The sequence below is a fragment of the Mustela putorius genome, unplaced genomic scaffold, assembly GCF_011764305.1.
Source record: "Mustela putorius furo isolate JIRA1106 unplaced genomic scaffold, ASM1176430v1.1 tig00003869_pilon_pilon_pilon, whole genome shotgun sequence".
Lineage (NCBI taxonomy): Eukaryota > Metazoa > Chordata > Mammalia > Carnivora > Mustelidae > Mustela > Mustela putorius.
In genome coordinates, this window is record NW_025422021.1 from 4,126,488 (window position 1) to 4,141,195 (window position 14,708).

Sequence of the window (14,708 nt, forward strand, 5' to 3'; positions counted from 1 at the left end):
AAAGCATTGATGATGATGAGGACGGTGATTTTTTTAGAATTACAGGGTCACATTTTAATTCCTGAATTTTACAGTCCAGCATGAATATCACCACATGTATACAAATGATGTAAAACAAAAACAGTGGTATTTTTAATACAAAATAAACATCTATTTTATGGAAAAACTGTATTTCATATCTACAAAGAAAGCCCACCTTTTTCAAACAATAGCCAAAATTAAAATTAACTACAAAATCTCCCAAACGGGGGAAACTGCTTCAGTTTAAGTTATTCCAGGAGAAATGGACCCATAACACATTATAAGGGTGGTCTGAAGATTGTAGCTGAATTCCTGTTTTTAGAGTTCTCCCCCCCCTTCCCCCCTGATTATTAAATGAATTGAAAGCCTACCTACAAACTGAGAGCTAGCTATTACAATCTCAGTGACCTTGTGTGTTCTCACTTTCCTATTCAGGGGGCCCTTGTCGCATAGAAACCACACTCAAGGGAACTTCAGCAGTTTTATGGTTTTATTCTTAGGAGCCAGTTTACCTACTCCTACAATAGTTTACAAGGTTGATGCCTAGAATTTGGATGGAGTCAAAGTCAAGTTCAGAAAAATAAGATGGAATGCAAAGTCAAGCAGACAACTTCATCTATGATTTCTATCACTAACTATGTTGCAATGAATGATTTTTTAAAAAATCTTTGAGGGATGGGGCGCCTGGGTGGTTCAGTCAGTTAAATGTCTGCCTTCGGTTCAGGTCATGATGCCGGAGTCCTGGGATGGAGCCCCAAATCCAGCTCCCTGCTCAGTGGGGAGTCTGCTTCTCCCTCTCCCTCTTCCCCCTCCCCTTCATGTTCTCTCTCTCTAATAAAAAAAATGTTAAAAAAAAATTTATGAGGGCTGTTATACTAAACACAACCAAAGGTTCTCAGATTCCCTGGCCCAACAGCGTCAGAGTCACCCGGGCATGAAACACATTCTGTTTAAATTAATGTTTCATGAAGAAATAGCTTTTAATTTTATTTTTTATTTTTAGCTTTATTTATAATAAAATACCACTCTTAAAAATGAATTCTTAGTATATGAAAATTAAATATAGTCAAGAACATTGAGTTAGTTCTATTAAACAATTATCAAATATTTAGAGCATGCCAGTAGTTATGTGATTACTTTTGCATGTGTACTGTTCATAAAGGGACGTAATAGGGCACGCCTATAAATCTATTATATATAAACAAGGTGGTTATAATATGTGATCAGTTGGTAAAAATTTCATTTATATCATTTGTTTCTCATTAACTCTCAAGGATCTGAATTTTTACAGATACAGTATAGGCAGCAAAATATTGCTGTTAAATATGGCTAGGGGCTCATGGGTGGCTCAGTTGGTTAAGTGGAGCTGACTCTTGGTTTCGGCTCAGGTCATGACCTCAGGGACCTGGGATTGAGCCCTGTGTCAGGTTCCGTGCTCAGCGGGGAGTCTGCTTTTGGATTCTCTCTCTACCTCTCTTTCTCTCCCTCCTCCTGCTCGTGCTCTTTCTCTCAAATCAATCAATCAACCAATCCTGAAATAAGGCTAAAGATAAGCTGGGCCAAATAACATAGGTAATTGCATTTGGGGGATTTTTGACTTTTTCATTGGATATAAAAATGGAGGAGTAACTGCTACAAGGATCTTTCCAGGACTCCCAATCACTGCATGCTCTGTGGAGAACAGGGTAGATGCAATTTCCAGGCCATACCCAGGTCCTCCCCCACCCCCCGCCCTCGGGATGGAGTCCGGGTGGGATGTTCAAGCACTACTTCTGTTCTTCCAAGAACTGTTGACCGCCAGTAGCCATTCCTTCAGAGAGGGAACCCAGTGGAGGTGGGAAAACTGTACTAATGAACACGGCACCTGCCAGCACCCCCTCCACCTTCAGGGGAGGCCATGCCCTTGTGCCCGCTGAGCCCCCATCCTCTTCCCTAAGAAAACAAAGTCAAGTGGCTCAGAAGGGTAGAAAATACAGAGAATGAAAGGAAAGTTAGGAGGGAAGAAAGTCATGCAAAGAAAGAAAGAAAGGGGCGCCTGGGTGGCTCAGTCATTAAGCATCTGCCTTTGGCTCAGGTCATGATCCCAGAGTCCTGGGATCAAGCCCCACATCAGGCTCCCTGCTAGGCAGGAAGCCTGCTCTTCCCTCTCCCACTCCCCCTGTTTGTGTTCTCTCTTTCACTATGTCTCTCTTTGTCAACTAAATAAATAAAATCTTAAGAAAGAAAGTGCCGAAAGGAGGGTTAGAGGGAAGAGAAGAAGGGAGATATGTTAGAAAGGGCCTACCTTTTAATTTGCATTTATTATTATTATCATTATTATTATTTTAAATATTTCTTCTTAAAAAAGATTTTATTTATTTATTTGAGAGAGTGAATGAGAGAGAAAGAGCATGAGAACAGGGAGGGTCAGAGGGAGAAGCAGACTCCCTGCCAAGCAGGGAGCCTGATGTGGGACTCGATCCTGGGACTCCAGGATCATGACCTGAACCAAAGGCAGTCGCTTAACCAACTGAGCCACCCAGGTGCCCTATTATTATTATTTTAGAGAGAGACAGCAGGTGTGTGCATGATTGAGGCCGGGGGTGGGGGCGGCGGAGGGAAAGGGAGAGAGAGAATCTTAAGCAGGCTCCATACTTGGTCTCTGAGATCATGACCTGAGCTGAAATCAAGAGCCAGCCACTTAGCCCATTGAGCCTTGTGGACACCTCTTAATTTTCATTTTAAAGAACAAAACTGTATCATAAGCCCCATGCTAATAGGGACATTATTTCACATTACCCATGCATCGAGACTTCTATCTAGTGACTATTACCTTCACGCTTCCTAATAAGTGTGACTAACATACACAAATGGTGTACACAAGTAGCACAGAAATCTGGAAACGGGGCTTCAAACCATCACAATAATATCCACCCTTTTCCTAACAGAATGGAAAGAGAACGTTGTAAATGAATTCATTCAAGGGCAAAAAAACCAAAGTTAAGAGTCAGGAGACAAGGACTGATGTCCCGTTTCCCAGTGATGGGAGCATATACCTCTCTTCTTCCTGGCTTAGAGTGGCAACTGTGATGGTAGATGAGGACGTTCTGTGTGTACGGGTCATACCACGTGTGATCATGCTGCTAGGGCCTTCCCTTGAAGGAAGCCACACCTGTTCCCACCACTCCTATTGCTTGAAATGCAGAAGAGATGAAATCCTTGGCAGGATTTTGCCACCTAAGTGTCTAGATGTGCATAAGGATTATAAAGATTTGCCAAAGGCAAGAAAAATATCTTTAAAAAAAAAAAAACCTCTAGAATTTCTTCAAATTAAGATGAAATCTAGCTTTAGAAATGGTGCAAAAAAGAAAAACTATGCCAAGAATAAAACTGCCGAGATAGTTTAGAACAGTGAACAATTTACTTATTTTTTAGCAATTTACTTATTTTCCCATCATGCCCTATCTTGTTCCAAAAAGAAACGAGTTGTCCAACTGTGGAATGGTTAAATAAATTAAGGTATAGCCAAAGTTAACCATTTATTATTTCATTTAGGTACGGCTGATGGAAGATGCTGTATACCCAGCATAGTTCTAAGTACAGGGACTATCACAACCAAGTAGGACTCGTGGAATTTATATACTGGTAAAGATATGCAAACATTCTATATGTTAAACAATTATGTATGCATCTTCAATAGTGGCATAAAGAATACTAATTTAACATTTTGTCTCCATGGGAGCCAAGCAATTCCCTTACATACTTGAGGAGATCTGGATTGACAGAAGTTCAGATCTATGAATGGTTTACCGCTCTGAATATTAAAACTGTAAATCAGATACGCTATGAGTTCCAGAAGATGCTACGTGATGAGCTTCTGAAATACAAACTTCAATCGTGGGAACTCTCTATCAAACGGTCAGGAGAGACCAAAGAAAAGTGTCGTGGAAGTTTGGAAAATAGAGGTAGCATGGTTTGAAGTCATCAGACACATGTAAAGGAGACAGGGAAACCTTTTCTGGGTCTGGAGGATTGATGGAAAGGATTCAGCAAAAGTCAAAAGTGGAGAAGGTCAGAGGGGTGCCAAGGCTCAGACAAGGGAATATGCAAGGATGTTCAGGAAACAGCAAATAAGTTCTGTGGGGCCAGTACAAAGCAAGGTTGAAAGGGCAGGTGGGGCCTGAGAGCTGGAAGGTGGATATGTTAAGTGCCGGGCTAAGTAGTTTGGGCTCAAGCCGCAGAGCCCAAGGAGAACCACGTGAAGGAATTTTGCATAAAAGCTATTTAAGGAAATACCAGTCTTGAGGGAGCAGTCCGTAGTGGACAAAAGGCTGCCTTTGGGGTTAGCCAAACATCTCGCCCAGGGCAGCTGTGTAATCTTGGGCACATTCCCTAACCTGCACGCATTTTGCCTTCCTCATCTGCAAAGTAGGGAGGCATAATACACCTATGTCTCGTGGCTGAGTCCTGCTAACTGCTGGCCCAGAGCTGCAAACATGGTCAAGAGCAGCAATTTCCCATGAACCTGTGAGAGACAGAGCAGCAGAGCAAGAGACTGAGTGGGGGAGTGCCAGCAGGGAGCTGCCGACCCACCAGAGGCTGGGTCTGAGTCAGGAGGCAGAGACTTGAGAGAAAGGGCAGATGAGGGCCTGGGGAAGGGGCGGGTATTTCTGGAGAAATAACAGAACTCTGTGGTGGCCGGATGAACAACACAGTGGGGAGATCAAAGACCCTCCGAGGTCTCGGGGTGGTGAGGACTGCAGCAATGACAAAAGCAGGGAAGCCCTGCAGCTGGGGCCATTTCAGGGAGGAGACAGAGGCTGGCTTCAGACAGGCCGAGGAGGGGGCACACCGGAGAGGACAGACAGACAGGGCCACCAGCAAGGAGAGGCGGTGGGAACGGAGCCCAGGCTGGATGCGGAGCTGAGATGGAGAGAGCTGTCGGCCTTTTTGAGAGGAATATGGAACCGATGCTCTGGAGTCAGACCGCCCATGCTTGGCCCCCAGTGCCACTGTTGCTAGCTGTGTGAACTCGGTCAGGTGAGCGGATTTCCCTGTACCTACGTTCTCTCATCCATAAAATGGCCTTGAGAGGACTGAATGAGTCGCTGCATATAAAACACCCGCAAGAGTTCCTGTCGCATGGGGCCAGGTACCTGTGAGCCTCTGCTGTCCCCATCCTCCCCGCCATCACCATCACCATCACCACTGTATCAGCAAAACACGGATCTTCTCAGTTGAAACTATGACCACGCCTCTCATCTCCAAAGTGCAGAACACAGTCCTTAGAATCTAGCTGGCCTGGGTTAGCCCGGCAGGCTGCCAAGTATTTGCTATGTAACATGAGCTAGTTATTTCACCGAAGTATCGGGTTGCCCGTCTTTAAAAATAGGGTTCACAATCCTGCCTGTGTACTACCGTGAGGATTTACATAAAAACAGGGATGTAAAGTGGTCAGTTCAATATCTGGTCCGTAAGGAGCACCCAATCGACTACAGTCACTGTTACGGAAGCTGAAGGCAGAAGATTCAACCTTGGTCATCTCCACAGCCAAGGCAACCAGAGGAGAATCCAGTGAAACAGGAAAAAGAAGCTGAAGAAAAAGGGGAAAACTTCATGGGGCTTAAGGGAGAAGTCTCATTAGAGAAGGGGCCACAGGGCGGGTCAGAGAAAGAGGTCTGAGAACTGAGTGGAAATCAGACGGCACCCCGCTACCAAGAACGCCATCTTCATAGAGCAGGAAGGGCAAACATCATATTAGGGAGAGAAGCTGGAGGCTAGGGGCAGAGAGCAGAAGTGAATGAAAGAGAGAGAGGCTGTCCCCGGGAGAAGGGGGTAATTACTGCACTGAATGCTGAAGGAAACAGGAAGGCAGGACGGAGGACACAGGTGGAGTAGTCAGGATGGGGAGAAGGAGGAGCGCCCCTGAGACAGGACAGAAGGCACAAGGGACAAGCCACAGAGCATTCTGAAGCACACAAAGACAAAGGCCTCCCTCGCTCCCCCACCAGCCAGGGGCTTTTCTGGCATCAGAGCCAATGTCTCTTCATTTTGGTCAGAAGAATGGATTTCGTCCCCACGTGTGGTTCCAAATCTGCTCAGCAAAGCAGGCGGCCAGGCTCCGTGCTGCGAGTGTGCACGAAGCGGCGAAAGTTAGAGGAGAGGCTGAGCTGTCGAGAACGGCAGCTGAGGCAAAACCCGCAGCATTTTAGGAAAGTGAAGGTCTGGCTTCTTTCCCCAACCTGAAGCCCATATACTTGAATGTCTGTGTGTTGTGTGAATACATTCAGGTAAAACCCTCTTAATGGAAAGGCAGCTTTATGCTTAGAACATCCCTCTTAATATCATATTTTCACATAAAGATTGAATTTGGGGTGCAAACTCATTTGGGGTGCAAACTCAATGTCTACGGCATTTTGCAAAGCCCGTAGACATTGAGTTCATGCACACGCAGAGCAGAAAAAGAATATTTTTTGTGGTTGGGATCAATATGTATTGCCCACTTTCAATTTTCATTTATTTATAAAAATTTTATTTGTTTATTTGAGAAAGTGAGCAGGAGAAAGAGAGAGAGAGCATAGAAGCAGGGACAGAGGGAGAGGGAAAAGCAGGTTCCCCACTGAGCAGGAAGCCCTACAAGGGGCCGAGCCTCAGGACCCTGGTATCATGACCTGAGCCAAAGGCACACACTTAACCGACTGAGCCCCCAGAAAATTTCAATATTTCTAAGTGAGGACATAAGAAAGTACTCTAACATCTACTTTCACCATTATTTCATAAAGGAAAAAAAGATTGAATAAAAATCAGTTAAGCCCATAACTTCATAAAATAATTTAAAAAATTAAATCAATGTAGCAATATTAAACCCTTGCTATGCTGTTCTTATTCTCTCAGTTTTGAAGGTCAAAGGAAAACTGTCTCCTAGAATGGATATGGTCTGTGGCAGTTTGGATCAAAATGCTCAGGCGAATTACAAGGGAGCAGCAAAGTTTCTAGAGAGCAAGAGGCTCAGAGATGGCAGGGAGAGGGCATGGTGTCTGAGTTCAGATTATTTAACAACGGACGCAGAATGGAACACCAGTGACAGGGAACTGTGGAGGACAGGTGCCATACACTTGTTCAAGGGCAAGACGAAGCAGCAAAGGAGGCAGCTGGAGAAGGGACCCGGCAACCGTGGAGAGCCGGATGGGGGCACTCTGGGGGCTGTGCTTGGCCATGGGATTGCCCCAAGTCTGGGGAGTTGGAAGCTCATGAAAAAAGAAGGGATCAAGCGGTGAGGTGAGCCTTCAGGGAGGAAGGGGGCTCAGGGCAGGGAAGGGCGGAAGCAGCTATCGCAGGGGTGAGAGTGGGAGAGAAGGCACAGGTAGGGGAAGCTGGGGTCACAGGAAGGGGCAGGGCCTCGTGTGGAAAAATAAGAACAAGGAAAGATGGAGGCCATCACGGAGGCTGGAGGGGGCAAGGTGCAGCGGCCGCGCGACTCCCCGCTCTCATTTTGGTTTTGTCGGCTTCTCCTGGGAGCCCAGCGGGGGAGACACTAACCTTCCGCACACCTGTCCATTTCTTCCGAGTCCTGTAACCAGGCTGCCACTTTGCTCTGGCCTGTCGTGCAGGTCGCGGGGAGGCTGTTGCTGCACGGCAAAGGAGACTGCCATGGAAAGTTGTTTGGTGGCACCTACAATGAACAAAGCGGGGTGTATAGGTGAGCAGGTACCTGTATATTTAGGTGAGTTTTAAAATTTTTTTGAGGTATCCTCAAAGTGACGTCAAAAAAGAGAGGAAGAAAGAGCACACTCAAAATCCGAAGGAAGCTTCTAGGCTAAATTTGTACATGCCCAGCGAAGCCCAAATTCATAAGGAGTGACACTCATTAAGCTCTCTCCACCACACAGGGAAGGGGACAAGGCTTAAGCAAGTATGTGACAGCTCATCCTCCCAAGGGCATACCAGCTTGAGGAGTTTAACTGGCTCAGCAGGCCTTAACTGACATAGGGTCCTTTTGCTGTACTTTCAACTCAGGATTGAAGGCCTTTCCTTCCCCAAATCTCTCTGCTCCCTTACCATCAGCTCAAGACCTCGTCAGCCACATGTGATTCCTAAATACATTACCCACCACCAAGCAACCCTGCAATGCTTTGAATGCATTTTAAAAACTGTAGTCTATAAAAAGGCAGTCTCAGCAAATTATTATTACCCACAGCTGATAGACTTTCCAGTAAAGGGATTTTATGTGATACAAAGTCGCAGGAGGTAAAGAGATCATACAGTGAGTTCAATGAACACTTAGTTGAAAGCAGAGGCTTACTTCTGAAAAAGCTGAAACAACTCTAAAACTCCATATTTGACTTTCACATTCAATTGTAATTGATCGTGTCTGTTCTAAATCATCACGAACCGAATGATACACATATTTAGCAAACCCAGACTTATTTATTACCCACATAGGGCCACAAACCAATTAGCCTTCAGGAGTCTCATAATTTGATGCTTAAAATGCAAGGCAAGGGATTAAAAAGCTCTCTTCATTCTTTATTGCATCTTGCGAAACGTAATGGAAATCTTGCCCCGAGTTCCATCTTGGAAGTGTGTCGTTCATAACTCCAGCAACAGACCTTCTACGAAAACCAGAGTTGAAGGGCTTTCTTACTCCAAGGCAAACAGTGCAGAGGAACTGGTTTCAGTTCTCCATTCTCAGCTATCACCCAAGTTATTTAATAAATAACACAAGGGATGAAAATAATACATCTTTTATCAACAGTCTATGCTCAAGATGCCCACAGAAGCAGAAGAACCAAAGGATGAAACATTCAGATTTTTAAAATATCCATCTGGGCTATATTTCTTGTTTAGCTGGGATGAATCCGGGGATTCATTCTATTCTGTGGCGAGAATACAGGGGCCCAGGGAAACCAGAGGACGATCTTAGTCATCTTATGTGGGGTCCCTCAGTAAGTGCCCTATTTCCCACCCTCTGACCTCCTGGTTCCTTTTCACTTCAGAACTGGTTAGTAGTAGGGTTAAGCCACTACCCTGTTCCTAGGAGGATGATCTTGATGGAACCGTCCTTAGCAAGGATATAACCAGAATGAAGTAAGGTTTAAGAGCCTTGGGAAATACAATTAATAGGATTTAACAAAAATTACTTAAGTAACTTCCATTGAAATACTGAAGAGTGAATATAAGAGTATTTCATTTCATCTGATTTGGCTGATCTTGAAGATTCCATGAGGTTTTTCAGTGTTATGCTAAGGAAACTTGGAATATATACAGTACATATATCCATAAGTAAGACAACAGCGAAGGGCAGAATCTTCACTGAAAGGTTCTTAAACCCAACTCCTGATGGTGGCCTGTTATTCACAGATGTCTGTGTTCTCAATGGCAGGTGCAAAGTGGCGGCTGGAACACCCCTGGTCATCACAATGCGGCTATGGTCCAGAAAACTTAATTACTGAATCAAAGGCAGAGACAGTAGTCACCCCACCTCTTGTCTTCACCTTAGTTTTTTAACAGGGAACACCTCTAGCTTTTCAGCCACATAAAAAAATGAACTCTTAATGTAGCCCAAAGAACAGCTTCAGCCTCCCTTAATTTGGTACCTGGTGTAATGGGAAGGGCACGGATTTTGGAAAAGGGAGATGAGGATTCAGATTCTGGCTCAGCTGTTTCACAGCCATGTCACTTCTGAAAACATTTTTTTTTTTTAACTGTATCTGAGCTCGGGCTATATAAAGATTAGACATGAGTGAATGTCAAATGGTTAACACAGTGTCTCGCCATTCAGTCCACTATGTGTATTAAGGTCACATTCTCTAGCCAATTTACCCTAACCTCGTGAGGAAATTCAATGGTGTCTCTCTGGGTCTTGTAATATAGTACAGCTCCAGACAAGGAAGCAAGTTTCATTTTTAAAACTTTGTGGTCTTCTTATTACTACCCAGGAAGATACCAGTTTCTAGGGGCCAGTTAACCAAATGTTGACTCTACTTCCTAATATCCCTAACAACGTCATATAAAATTAGGATGTGGTCCATATGTACAAAAGACAAGTAATTGGTAACTCTCTTGGTGATCCACATTTCTACCTAATCTATAACTGTGATTAACTCTGATGCCCAGTGTCACTGTTGTCCTGAGGATTAGTTGACAAAATAAACCTTCTCTTCCCGGTTTGTCAAATGAGACCCAGTTATGTGCCTACATAATTGCCCAAGCAATTTCTGGGCTGATTTTCATATAACAGAGTCACACCTTTCCATCCACAACAGAAACATTAGCAGCTGGTGAGGATTCGGCAGTGGAGGTTGAAGGAAATATGTGAAAACTAGCATCTCTCGGTGACCTGACAATTTCATTTTGCCGGTACAATCGATGATGGCGGAGTTTGGAGACCCACGCATCAAACCAGTCCTGGGATTTCACCTGAAACAAAGAACAAGAAGAGACAGTAAGGGTGGAACCAATCTCCAATTTACCACTGGCACAGGCAAGTGAATTCCCCTGATAATGGCAGAGAAACTCTTCTCTGTTCTCAAACTATTGAAAAGTGACTTTACCTTCAAATGATAGATGTGCTCTTCTGTGTCAAGGTCTATTCTCCGAGCTTTCTTTTTAATTGACATGACCGAGAGTCCGACATCGATGCTTCCATGGACCTTCCCCTTTTGAATCTGAAGTCAGAAGACTAGTAAATAGGCTAGAAGGATATATGACTTTCTGTGTTTCTTTACTGAAGCGAGGGTAATGGAATCTTTAACTTATCTATGGGAGATGGAATACCACACCTCCTTTACAAAGAGAAAATGGTTTAGGTCCTTAATCTGAGAACAGCTGGAGCTGCTGTGACTTCCCACCAATTTTAACAAACAAGAGTATTTATTTCTTTTCCTTTTTTCAATTTTATTTGTTTTTAGTAATCTCTACACCCAATGTGGGGCTTGAACTCATGACCCCAAGATCAAGAGTCACATGTTCTATCAACTGAACCAGCCAGGTGCCCCAAGACTATGGGTTTCTGGCATAATTTACAATGCTAATTTTCATAATTCTAGATTGCATAGTTTATATCCCCCAAAAAGCTATGTTTAGTGGTTCCTAAAATAACTATGGTCAATCTTTGACCTACAACCCAGAATATCCCCCAAGTAATCAACCAGAAGCCAGCTGCTGAGGCCGAACTGGGCAGCTGGGACTAAGAGCTCAGAGCAGTCGGTGCTTCCTCTGGTTGCCCTTGTCCGATCAAGGACACGCGGCTGATTCGATGGAGGAGATGGGGACAAAACAGAACCCTGACTTATTTCCCTCTGCCACACTGACAAGACGGACGGTATCTTCCAGTTTTACATGCAAACAACTACTTCAAGAAGATAATTTACAATGATGTTAGTGAGTTAGGATTTCCAAGATAAAAGGATGTGTGATCGGTTTCAAAAGGATATAGATAAGAACAAAGGTTGCTTTAAATCTCAAAATAAAGCACAGAAAGCATAGCTTATTGAGAGATGCAGGAAAAAAAATCTATTTGGGTTTTCTCTCCAAGACAGAAGGGGTCATTTTGTTAGTGTATCACATGTAGGTTTAACCTTCTGTTCTTAACGACATCCATGACAATTGTTAAATTAAATCTTCATGCTCCAGTTAGAGATTTTTATGCTAGCGTGAGCACAAGCATAAAACACACCTTGCCTGGAACATGGAAGTCTGGGAGCTTGTTAAGTCTGACAGGCACACAAATGCACAAAGCTGGGAACTACGTCACAAGGCTTGCACAACGGTGGTGTTTACTCACTTTAAAACCATCTTTGAAACATGTCCTGCGTGCTACTTACATCGAGTGGTGCCTTTGAATACTTTAACATTCCATTATCCAGGACAAAAAAACGCTGCAAGAACCAAACAAGCCCGTTACCGGGTGCATTCTGAATCATATAGAACAGTCACAAGTGTGCGGCTAATGTGGTTTGGCATTTAGCAATCGGTATGTTTGATGATTTTCATGTATTTGAATTCAGTGCACCTGGTCATCATCGGTCACATTAACTGGTCAGGAAATCTGAGCTTGAATTTCGTCTCATCAGCCTACTAGGGTTTTGGGTTTTTTGCTTTATTGTTGTGGTGGTGGTGGTTGTTGTTGTTTTAAACACACAATCCAGTGGAAATGCAATCTTTCATCATGGTTTTCCTCAGAGGGAGGGGGGTTGGGGGGCTAGAATCTCAGATCCTCAGCCATGACTTTCTGAATGAATCAAACTGGGGTGTTTTTGAAAGTAAGAAATGAGAAGAACTCAGTTGAGGTCACAGTGATTCTGTGAGGAGCTTCACCAGAGGGACTTTTTTTCACCCTGGATGTAAACTCCTACATTTCCCTGGATATCACGGAAAATTCCTGAAAATGCTCAAGTCTGGTACGGGAGTCGGTGAACTAGAAGGAGCTTTAGCAATATACTTGCATCTCCACTTAGCAAAATGCTTACATTTCACTTTTAGTATAAGATATTAAATATTGTTTCTGAGTTACTTTAAGAGCAAAAAAAATAAAAGAGAAAAAGATTTTTGGCAGTTTTTGTCTCCTCCAAGATGCTCCTGGTCCAGTCCAAATGAATCTAGCCATCATTGCTTCACAAACGCGCAGGAACCCTCTGCTGAATTCCTTTCCCGGGGCAATTCACAAGGGAAAGAACAGCTCTCAGGACCCAATCGAACAATGGGGTCCAGTGCTCTCCTATAGTCTCCACAGATGCAAGGAGTCTTTCTATTGTTGGAAAATTACTCTGCTGGGAAGGTTTTATGCGATTCGGGAACACTTAGCTGCCGCGGTGGCAAGCGGTCAGGCTCAGGTACTACTCTGCACGGAACTCAGAGAAGGTCAGAAAAACCTCTTCGACGCAGGTTCTAGGGCAATAAGTGAGCCTTGGAAGAAATTATTTCCACAGCTGAAAAACACTTCATTACTCAATCACCCATGGCTCGGGCTATCAAATAGGCTATTACTTGAATAAATATCTGTGGCATTAGAGCCCAGGAGAACAGGCAATGCAAGTGAGAACCTCTTACTATTTACATAGAAAAGTGCTCAAAGGCATGGCCCGGAAAGAGTGGCTGTTAAACCACAGCCAGTCTGGCTGAGATGTGGACCTGAGAATGCGATCAATGAGCGATTCAGAGAGCATGGGTTTCTTTGACTTCTTTTTTCTCCTTTTCCATTTCTACCTATCAAAGAACGTGAGCGAGGATCATCTATTGTGTGATCACAGGGGAAGAGATTAGCAGGGCCACTGATTCGAGGAGCCGCAAAGTAATGAGGCCAGCATGAAAAACACAAGGTGATTCTAGGAAGGAGTATGGCCAGGGGGCCAAAATCCAAGGAAGAATAAGGGTAGAGAGAAATTCCAGGTATTGGGATAATATTATGGCTTCACGGGAGACTGAGGAGGCTTCTGACAAGTGACAAGAAACACTAGTCAGAAACCTCTTGGACCTATTTTTACTTCACCCTCAGAGTCAGGGGACGGGGGCAACATTTTCCATCTATTAACTTTAAATCTTTCCCTTAAATGGCAAAAAAGCTATTTCCTAAGGACCCAGTGATTTCAGAGACAGTACTGGTGGTCTATCGAAGGGCTGATACTGAAAATGGAGGACAATTTTCTCCTTCTTAGCACTACAGTATTCTCCTTACTCAGGTAATTGCAACAGCGCAGTACCAAATACTTGCTCCATAATTAAAACTGGAAGACGGAGAAAGGATGTGGGGCAGGGGGAGAAGAACAAGCCACATCCTTCCGAGGGGGGTCAACAGATTTCCAAGATCAGTGACTGAGCATCTCCAGTTTGCACTGGTAACAATCATTCCAAGACTTCATCCTAAGGACTTACACAGACATTTGTGTGGGAGGATGGTCATCACAACACCATAACAGTAAAAAAGTCAGACATATCCTCCATGTCTAGCAATAAGAAATTGGTTCAATCATGGTGGAATATCTAACAAAAATCCATCCAATGGAACATATGTATACATTTAAAAACATCATTTAAAAACATATCTTTAATAAGCACATAGTCATATTATTATTGTTTAATATTCATATTATTTCTAAATGAAAAGCAGCAGAGTATATGTACAAGCTGGACATTAACTATCATGTAAAACATGTTTTCTCTGCATACCAATATTACAGATCTCAGTCTTAAATAGGTAGAATAGGAGGAAGCCTATACAGTTAAAAAAAAAAAAAATAGAAAGGCTGTAACAGTTACTTTATGCATACAAACATACTCTCTGATTTCCACCTAATGACACCAAATAAGATCCTCTCTAGGACAAAGACGATCTGAAGGTGAATACGATGAAAATGGTACCTTGTGCCAGCCTTTTAAAGGCCATTTTCTTTTCTTCAGCATAAAGCCTTCATGCTTGTCTGGTCTCTGGACATTGGTTTGGCCTATTTTCAGCCCTTCTATAATTTCCCAGCTGTCAGCTTCCTGAGAGAAAAGAAGAAAAACTAAATCACATGTTTTTCAGTGTTTGATGACACGGTCAAAGCGGACTCTTAAGTAGAAGCTGCTTTTGAAGGAACACCGGACGCACCAGGAGTATGATCCCTATCCTGGTGCAAAGTCTAACATTCGACACAGCGTTGTGCTGGTAAGTGAAGTTAAAATGAGTTTCCAGGTAGACCTGGATGCTCACAGGCTCATCTGAGAGGGCT

General features: G+C 43.6%; 1 protein-coding gene across 10 annotated transcripts in view; it reads right to left on the minus strand.

The window, feature by feature from the left end:
- Positions 1-14,708, minus strand: part of OSBPL6 (oxysterol binding protein like 6) — a 112,780-nt gene that overhangs the window by 47,853 nt on the left and 50,219 nt on the right. For all 10 annotated transcript variants that reach the window (XM_013064798.2, XM_004768988.2, XM_004768987.2 and 7 more), the window contains exons 4-8: positions 14,359-14,481; positions 11,826-11,879; positions 10,554-10,667; positions 10,249-10,419; positions 7,540-7,672 (exon numbers count right to left, since the gene is read on the minus strand). In XM_013064798.2, the coding sequence (XP_012920252.1) occupies positions 7,540-7,672; positions 10,249-10,419; positions 10,554-10,667; positions 11,826-11,879; positions 14,359-14,481 (595 nt within the window). The remainder of the gene's footprint in view (positions 1-7,539; positions 7,673-10,248; positions 10,420-10,553; positions 10,668-11,825; positions 11,880-14,358; positions 14,482-14,708) is intronic.